This window comes from Halyomorpha halys, unplaced genomic scaffold (assembly GCF_000696795.3).
Source record: "Halyomorpha halys isolate HHAL.00 unplaced genomic scaffold, Hhal_1.1 Scaffold1766.1, whole genome shotgun sequence".
Lineage (NCBI taxonomy): Eukaryota > Metazoa > Arthropoda > Insecta > Hemiptera > Pentatomidae > Halyomorpha > Halyomorpha halys.
The window spans coordinates 154,945-165,119 of record NW_027109623.1 but is presented as its reverse complement, the minus strand read 5'-3'; the positions used below and the strand labels follow the sequence as shown (position 1 = coordinate 165,119).

At 29.6% G+C, this 10,175-nt stretch overlaps 2 protein-coding genes across 2 annotated transcripts in view; both read left to right on the top strand.

Annotated features, from left to right (window-relative positions):
• Positions 1-1,687: 1,687 nt before the first annotated feature.
• LOC106690597 (zinc finger protein 367) overlaps positions 1,688-10,175 on the top strand; it is an 11,049-nt gene continuing 2,561 nt past the window's right edge. The window contains exons 1-4 of the mRNA XM_014436081.3: positions 1,688-2,065; positions 2,565-2,685; positions 3,546-3,683; positions 9,112-9,303. Coding sequence (XP_014291567.1) covers positions 1,804-2,065; positions 2,565-2,685; positions 3,546-3,683; positions 9,112-9,303 — 713 coding nt within the window. The 5' untranslated portion in view covers positions 1,688-1,803. The remainder of the gene's footprint in view (positions 2,066-2,564; positions 2,686-3,545; positions 3,684-9,111; positions 9,304-10,175) is intronic.
• Positions 5,057-6,695, top strand: betaggt-II (geranylgeranyl transferase type-2 subunit beta). The gene has a single exon (XM_014436082.3). The coding sequence runs from the start codon at positions 5,429-5,431 to the stop codon at positions 6,431-6,433; it is 1,005 nt and encodes a 334-aa protein (XP_014291568.1). The 5' UTR covers positions 5,057-5,428; the 3' UTR covers positions 6,434-6,695.

Here is a 10,175-nt window from a genome sequence, read left to right as displayed (position 1 = left end):
TTTAAATTTTAGTTCATTTTAGTTTTGACTGCCGTCAAAATAGCCCTGAAGAAGCCCTGCAACGTGGGGCGAAACGTTGGCTCATTAAATTAGTATATTTCTACTATTTGAGTTTTTCTTGACCGCACCCGGACCATATTCCTTTCATCTTCACACACGGTCAATCAATAATCTTCCAGTATTTATTGTATTGTTAGTAGCTGTACACTAACCCTTTCAAATCCTTCGAATTATAATATTTTTACCGTTTACAATGGATAAAGATGGTGCAGATGAAGAGTTTTGCTTAAATACCTTGTCAGGCTATAGCAGTTATTCAAAAAGTGACAGTGATGGTGATAGCAGTTCTTCTTATTCTTCAGACGAAAATATGCAGCAAACAAGAAGAAGAGAAATAAAATGCATTTTTTTCATAACCTCTTGTCAAGATTTTAGTGGGTATTTGCTACGTACATATAGGAGGTATGCTATATGTATAGCTGGGTGTGACGGATACCTTGGAATAAAATGCAGCAAAAAACAGCAATATACAAGATAAACATGAAATTTGGCTTCATCAGGCAGGGAATAAATATTATATCAAATCCCAAAATGCTTATTGTGGGGACAAAAAATGCCCAAAAGTCAGAGTTGGGCGAAAATTATTAATTAATTCAATTTATGAATGAGTTTTTGAAAAAAATATATATTCATAACTAAAAACTAATTTTTTTTATTTAGCAAGCTTATTCTAGAGGTCTGAGAACACGAAAAAGTCGTCGGGGGCTAGATTTGGAGAATATGGTGGATGCGGAAACAATTTAAAGCCCAATTCATGAAATTTTGCCATCGTTTTCTTTGATTTGTGATACCATGCATTATCTTGATGAAACAGCACTTTTCTCTTCTTCAAATGGGGCCGTTTTTCCACGATTTTGTCCTTCAAACGCTCCAACAACGCTATGTAATATTTGCTGTTGATGGTTTTTCCCTTTTCAAGATAGTTGACGAGTATCATACCATATGTATCCCAAAATACTGATGCCATAATCTTGCCAGCCGACTGTTGCGTCTGTCCACGCTTTGGAGTTGGTGGCAGTCCACTCGGCTGACAGTCGATTGAACTATGGTGTGAAATGTTTCATCCATTGTCACTTATCAACTCGAAAATTCCGGTTTATTATGATAAAATTGCTCCAAACACTGCTCAGAATCATCAATTCGTTGTTGTGTTTGGTTGATTGTGAGTTCGCGCGGTACGCAGAATGTTAAGGCAGATTAAGTTTGGAAATAAATCAGTATTATTTCAGCCAGTTCACCTATGTTTCGAACCAAATGCCCTCCCCCTTACCTTTACCTGCTCCGGCCATCGTCTGAAGTAAATGGAAATGAAATTGAATGTTACATTAAATTCAAATAATTGTACTAAAACTTTGGAAATCTGACTATTATTAAGTTTGTATCTATATTACGGGTAAGAGTGCGAAGCAGGATTAATAAATAAGATTTTCTTGTTTATCACTATCTAAATATAATATCAATATATTTTCATTTTAGTTTATAAGTATAAATTCATACACTTCAATAATCGGTTTCCGACTTAGTTGATTTACTTTAAAGAACATTTAATTTTGTTGCAGTTGTATATGCAACACTGGATACGTCCCGCGTAAAATGAGTTTTGGCGGGCTTTTAAGTAACCACATTGTGGTAGTGAGTGATTTGTGTAGTGTTTGGGAAAGCTGCGTTGTCCGCTTAGCCCCCGGGGTTTTTAATTGTATTATGTATTTAAATTAAATTTTACTACTCGGGTTGCGTTGAAAAATGGTTGAAATGGAAGAGTCATATCAGGGTTGTCTAGATTTTGTTTTAAGTCCCCAGGTTGAACCATCTGACAAAATGTATCCAGCTACTCCCGTAGAAAATTTTAATAAATCCGAAAGTCGTAGGGGTCGGCCAAAAGCAGCAATGATATCAAATCTAATTTTGGAAGGAAGTATTTCAAAAAATGGTATAAGATGCGACATTTGTTCTAGAGTTTTTCCCAGGGACAAATCTCTTCAAGCCCACAGAAGAGTTCATACAGGTGACTTACTGATTTTTTTTTGTTATTTACAATCCTTTATATCATTTCGCTGTTTAGATGAATATAATATAAATATTAGAGTATCTATGTATTTATTTTATAGTTCGAAGTAGGCCATTTAAAGATCACTTATTTGCTTTAAACTATTTGCATTTAAGTATAGTTAATTAATGTATGTTAGAAAGGTTATTCTATTTCATAGTTTTGGTTGAAGTTAAATTATGTATATATTTCTAAATGTTTAATGATCTTAGTTAAAAGCCTAGCTTCAGTTGCATGCCTCCTGGGTTTTTTTAATGTTTTTGGAAATGATGTCCTTTTTAAATATTATTTGTTATTGTACGTTTTTTAAGTTTAATTATATTCAGACTTATAATTTTAATAGGCGTGATTTTGTAGTTTTAATACTTAAATTGCTCATTCCATGTTGCTTTCATCTTAGTTGTTTTGTCCCTTTAATGTGCTTATCAGTATGTATTTATTTATATTTTTTGTTCAGGTGAAAGGCCTTATTCGTGCGATTATCCTGGTTGTACTAGAAAATTTAAACAAAGTGGTCAATTGAAGACTCATCAAAGGTTACACACTGGGGAAAGGCCATTTCTTTGTTCCGCTGAAGGGTAAGCTGATATACTTATTTGTTTGCAGATTTTTGGTAGAAATTTTAGATTAGTTTTTGATTCATAGTTTTTTATTTTAAATAAAGGTTCCTATTCACTGATTTCATTAGTCACAGTCCATTGTTGTTTGTTATCCAAAAATAAGCATCCCTATTGAAATATGTAATATCATTATGAATCGCTACTTCACATAATCATTTCGAATTCAAGTATGAGATTCAGCTTACCTTATCTAGGTATATAATTAATATGTATAATATAGTAACTAGATACATTTTGGTTTGTTCAGAGCTGGACACAATTTATTTGAACTTGATTACACAATAAATCTAGTGTATATAAACTCAACTCTCTGGCCTAAATTCTTTTTACTCTTGATAGTAATGTAATGAATCTGATCAAAACTTAATGTCTTATCTTATATGTGTGTGTGGGGAGGGGGAGGAGGAGACCAATCCAAAAATGATTAGGGAAGCTTAACTGATAACTAATGTGACACTCACGTGCACAGCACATGCAGTTTGTGTTTGTCAAAATATCTGTTAAACTTCTCTAATAATTTTAGGATTGCTCTTTTATTCATGTTTAGATTGCAAAATATCAAACCTCAAGAATCCTGGTTCCTAATAGTCCAAAATAAATAGTCATTCTACTCCTCATCTTATTTTCCTTAAATTGGTCAAACATCTACAATATTACTTTTGATCCCCATTTGTTTAAAGGTATCCAAAATAAAAATTTAAGCATTATAGACTTCTCAGATGTCATTGTCATTATGCTTTGTTTCTTATAAATTAATGTTTTGAATATTTATGTCTACGTATTTGTAAACTACTAATACAATTTTTTTTTCTTATTAGGTGCAATAGTAGATTTACCCATGCAAACAGGCATTGTACCTCTCATCCAAATGCAACTCTTATAAGGTGTGATGACTTTGCACTTCTTGATTCATCTGAGTCTAATCAGTCCGAAGAAGTGAAACAATGGCTGTTAAAGTAAGTTATATTTTTTTTTAATTGGTTAACAGTAGCTAATAAATACCTGTTAAATGTGTGTATATGTTAGGCATTAATTTAATTGTAGTCATTGCTTATTGATGTCTATGTCTTACAAAATTACAATTAAATTAACTAATTAGATGTTCTCTGCTTCATACATAATCTGATGATTCTGTTTTCTAGAAAGTAATTCATAAATTTTGTCACATTCAAACTATCTCAGTGGTCTGGGGTAGAATTACATATGCTATCTTTGTTAGATACCATATATATCGTTTGATGATATATGCTATACTTCTTATGGTCCATTGAAACTAAGATTATATTAAGAAGACTTCTAGTGACACCTTCTCAAGAAGGGATTAACCAAATAAGGAAGCAAAAGAAGAACAAACCTGGAAACAGTTATACTTGTCTACAGTTGTTATAAGACCCTGATTCTTAGACTTTCTTTCAGAAAATCTATGCAAATAGTAGGACAGAACTTAAGAGTAATTCAACTGCTTCTGTATTTTATGAAGTTGAATTTGGTGAAGATGGAAACTGGATGAAAAAGAAATATTCCTGAATGAATATGGACATAAAAAAAAGTCTTTTATTTTACATGAATAACTACTAAATAAATATGATATGAATTAACTGTTAAGCACTACTTCATTGTCGGTATTGTTAATGCCATCATATATTCATTTTAGTGGAATATAGTGTTTATTTGCTATATTTCAACTCAGTCCATTATTTAATCTTGAATAAAGTAATATTAACCGATTTCTTCCCAGAGATGTGTTTAAACACCTATAATGTTTATATTTTTTATTTATTTTTTGTAAATAAATATGTTTTACATTAGTATATAAATGTCAAAGGCGAAGAAAGGTACTACACTTTGATCTTAGCCAATAGGCCGAGAAGCTAAATGTCAAACTCTTTGTGATAATTTTATTAGTAAATTTGTTGTTAGTTCAGTAACTCAAAACATGTTCAAAGCAGAAATATGATAATGGGTTAAGATGATATAAACCAATTTGTTAGTTTAATTTAGGTGCAAACCTTTTATATTTGAAACTAAAACCTATCAAATGGTTGGGTTTGTCAATATAAGATTTGGTATTGTGCAGATTGCAAAAGTGTTAGCTTCTATTTTGTCTTTAAATAAAAAAAAAAACTTATTGACATTTTTTTTTATAAAGCATACGTTAGTTCCTTTATTTGATTTTTAAATTTCCATATTCCTCCTCCAGAGTTAAAATAGTTGTTATTGTCGATCGTGTTCTTGATGTTCAATTAGGTAATGAGTTAATAATAGAATTTGGAATATAGAGATAGAAATTTTAAGTACATAATTTGTTTTCGTTCTCAGTAGCCTTGACGACTACGTGAAGTGCGTACTGCGTAGTTTTATCTTTCTACTGCGATATTTTCACATGGATTAAGCGCTCGACATTTGACTGCTGTTTTTAATTTTACTTACGTTAGTTGATTCCTTTATTCTTGAGGCCAAAATACTGTTACCTTTTTCTAGGAATAGGAGCTTACCTCTTTGGAACCTGTTAAATACGGGGAAGGTTGCAAGCATGGCGCGTATTTGAAGAGGTGCGTCATACATCTCTTGTTGAAAATGAATTCAATTTTCAGAAAACTTTTATAATTTATTCTTCGTTATTTAAAATTTTAGTTAACATTAGTAAGTTGTCAATATTGCTTTATTGTTCTGTTTTAACCAGTTTAAAAAATTTCTAACCATGGCTAATATGTTGAAAGATGTTACAATTGATGATAAGATGCCAAATGAACTTTTATTGGATAAACACATAAAATTTGTATTAGCTTATGGAGCCAATAAGGATGAATATGAATTTTGCACAACAGAACATTTAAGAATGTCTGGTATGTACTGGATTCTAACAACTTTAGCAGTTACTAAAAAGTTGGATGAAGTTGACAAGAAGGAATTTATTGACTTTATACTTGAATGTATTGATGAAAAAACAGGCGGTATTGGTGCTTGTGTTGGTCATGACCCTCATATTTTATATACATTAAGTGCTGTTCAGATAGCTTGTATTTTAAGATCATTAGATCAACTCCCCTTAGAAAAGATTGTAAGTTTTGTGGCTAGTCTACAAAAAGAAGATGGAAGTTTTATGGGCGACAAATGGGGTGAAGTTGATACCAGATTTTCATTTTGTGCTATTGCTTGTTTATCTCTAATCAATCGCTTAGATGCCATCAATCTTGAAAAAGCAGTCGATTTTGTATTAAGCTGTCAAAACTTCGATGGTGGTTTTGGTTCCCAGCAAAATTCAGAAAGCCATGCTGGATTGATCTACTGCTGTGTAGGTGTTTTGTCAATTACTCAGAATTTATATCGAATAGATGCTGATCAGCTAGGTTGGTGGTTATGTGAGCGTCAGCTGCCATCAGGTGGGTTGAATGGAAGACCCGAAAAGTTGCCAGATGTTTGCTATTCTTGGTGGGTATTATCTTCTTTAACCATGTTAGGAAGACTACATTGGATTGATAAACAGCTTTTGAAGAAATATATCCTCGCTAGCCAAGATCAAGATGGGGGTTTTAGTGATCGACCGGGAGATATGCCTGATCCCTTCCATACCCTCTTTGGAATTGCTGCTCTTTCACTTCTAGGAGAATCTGATTTAATGAAAATTAATCCTACTTATTGTATGCCTCAATACATTATTGATGAACTTAATTTAGATCCAGAAATAATGCAATCACAACCATAACGATTGCCTTAGTGTAGATGGGTTTAAGTCCCTTATGTAAACAAATATTTTGTGTATCACTGAATTGAATGAAGAAAAATTAACATTGTAGTTATAGCTTATCACTATCTGTAAATCTTGCTTCAGGATAACATGGTAAACTCATTTAACAAACTGTTATGTTATTGCAATGTTTTTGATTATTCACATGCTGAGTATTTTTTTAAATGTTACAAGAACTTTTTACATCTATGTTAATTTTCAAAATACACATATTAATTTATATTGTGTTTTATTTCATACTTTATATCCACTACATTACTTTAATTTTGAGTTCAGTTAACCTTAAGCTGTTATAGAAATTTATAGTTTTATTTTTTTGTAATTATGCAGGTTGTATGCAAGTAATTATATTGATCTTTAGTGAACTTTGACTGCCATTCTATTATTTATTAATGTTTTGGAGTCTTATTAATTTTATTTTTTTCCATTTTAATATAATAACATGTACTTGTGTTTATTTAAAACCATCATCCATTAAATAAACAAAAAATATATCTTTATTCTTGAATGCTATTAATGTTGATATATACATATTCTCATCTCATTTCTTAAGATATACATAAAAAGTTTCTTCCTACAATATTTAATATGCTAATTTATTGGTTTTAAAAGAGTGAGGATAGTATTCAAAGGTATCAATAAAATAAAAAAATCAGTCTTTCACTAAAACTATTTCTGAAACTCCAAGCAACTTTTGGTTTTTTTACTTTTGTAGTGCGTCTAATGATTTCTGTCTACAGATATTTTTCTTTCTATGTGATATAAGTCAAAATTTGACTGAGTGATAGTTAAAACAGTAATTTAATTATACCTGTTTCTTCTTATTTCAATAATTATTTAATAAATAATTATTTGATGTATAAATAATAAAATATTTTCTTATTGCCTTATGGTGCTATATTATGTTAATGCATTATATAGTTTGTGTTGAATTTATTAACATGGTTGTAGGCTGTATTAAGCTTTGGGCATTATTCGAACTGGAAATTTATTCAATAAGCAATTTTGTTGTGAATTTTTTATGCAACGTATTTATTACTTGTTTTCAACTAAATTATAATTTAGTATTGAAAATAAGATTATTTAGATTAAAATGTTAAAATAACTATTTCTTTCAGTCGATTTGTTTTCGTTTAAGTTGTGATACATAACTTATTAAAATCATAACAATACTCATTAAAATCAATAATGCAGCTGTAATATTTGAAAAATAACTCATCATTCTAGAGACATCTTGCCTCATACATCATTTGCTAGAATATCCATATAATTTTTTCTAATTTCAAAAATTTTTTCTCAATGTGTCTACAAGAAAGCATTAATTTCTATTCATAACGATGATAATTTCATTTTTTAATTTACTAATAAATTCTCCTACGTTCGGCTTACATACCATGTTTTAGGAACACTATATCAATTAAAAAAATAGATAATTGTAAAACATCAATTATTAAAAAAAAATTACAATTAATTATTGTGTTATTTACAACTAATATATCATTTACATCTTGTACTTCTATCCAATTTTTATTATTATTAAATATATTTCTAAATAGAAAAAATTATTAAATTGATTCCAAACATAAGATATGTCAACTAATATTAAGAAACATTATTATCATAATCTTCATCTCCATCATTTTTAAAATATTTAGTCCACCAAAAGTTGTAAAAGTGATTGAGATAAAGATTATGATGACATTGTTAGTCATTATAAGTTGACTTGCCTATGTTTAAAATTTATTAAAATGTTCATAATTTAGAAATGAAATGTATTTTTTAAAAAATTGATAAAAATACAAAAAACATATATATGATGTAAGTGAATTACACATAATTCACTTACATTCTATATATATTTTTTGAATTATTAGAGTGTTCCTGAAGACGGCATATAAGCCCAAACATAAGAAATTTTGCTTGTAAATTAATATAATTTATGAAATAATATAGCCTATAATTTAAATAAATATACCTTCACCTAAAATAAATCTTGTACAGGAATAATTTGTATTTATTTTAATGACAAAGTATTTCTCAGTTATGTAGTATCATAGCTTAAACAGCAATATCTATCTATATATATTTTTTAATAGAAATTAATAATCAATCATTAATTTGTTATTACTGCCTGAGTCTTATTAGTTTATTTATTTTGTTTTTTTATAAACACTTTGCCTCTTAATTTAAAGTAAAATAGTTCTTTAAAAGGAAGATCGTCAGTCCGTATGCCTACACTATTTATTGTGAGCCAGCATTTTCCCCCACTATGTAATGTAATATACTGAAGGCCTAACGAACCCGAAGGTTTGATGCCGATACCACCAAACACTCTGCTTACATCCTTCCAGTGATGTCCGTCCAAACCCAATTCCACTAAATCAGTTTTAACGCAATCCTCCCATCAATGTTTCAGTCCACCCCTCGGACGTTTACCCATGGTTCAGTGTTTATTAACATTTTAGAGATCTACTCGTTACTAAGTCCTCCACTTTGTACATAAAATAATTTTGGTTTCAAGTATAACCTTTCATTAATTTTATTTTCTTATTGGAATTTTAATCTTATTATAACTACTAAATATTATTGTCATTATTTATTTGTGATTTTAAAGGTCATTATTTATTTTTTTAAAGGTATCGTGCTGAAAGAAGAGAGGCAAGATCTTCTGATAAAAAGAGGAATGATTCACCACGCAGGGATTTGACACCAACATTAAGTGACATGACCAATGTAGATAGGGAAAACAGGACCCCGGGGCAAACAACTCGAAAGTCTCTTTTTGGTACCCCTGATTCTCCACGAAAACGAGAATTGCCGAAGAAAAGGTAATGCTTATTTAAGTTAAATACAGTTACATGAATTGTGTCAATTATTTATGTATTTAGATGTTTATTTTTTCATATGAAATTTTCGCATACTTAATTGTTAAAGTAAAGATTTGAACTATGAATAAATATTAATATATTGAAGGCATTCGGTCATAAAACATAATTACTGCAAAAATGAATATTTTTAAAATGTTAAATTGTTTGTTAATTACATTTTACCTTCTAACTAGAGTCACTTAATATCAACATTATTGTCTTTAAAAAATGAATTCCCTAAAGATTCTTTTAATAATTTATGAAATCAGCAAAGCTGATGATGCCAAAAAATGCAATTCATAAAAAAATTTAAAAAAATTATTTATTTTTCAAATTTAAATAAACCATACCTTATGAAGAATGAATTGGTTTTATGTATACATTACGATGATAGTTTAGGATACTAAGCATTATTGAAGTGTCCTGAATAAATATACTGATGCTTGGCAATGGAAAACTTGTATTTGTATCAAGTCCATGTTATGAAAACCACTATGGCATAAAGTAGTGTTAAGACACCTCAGTTACTTGATAGTACATAAACATCTGAAATTCGTTAATAACTTGGCTTGTTCTATTTAATAGAAACTAAATCTGTATTATTTTTTAAAGTATTTGTTTTTCTTTTGAAATTCATACAAATGGAGTTATGGGGTTTTATTGCCTAATATTGATATATTCTTTAACAAAAAAAGATTTTAAAAACATTGATTTGGCTACAGTGACCTTGTTGAGGGGACCTAATAGGCAATGTTATTTGAAATATAATCCATAATAAATATTAACTCTTCAGTAAAGGATACACGAAGGGGGCTTTGAAAAAAGTTCTTCCA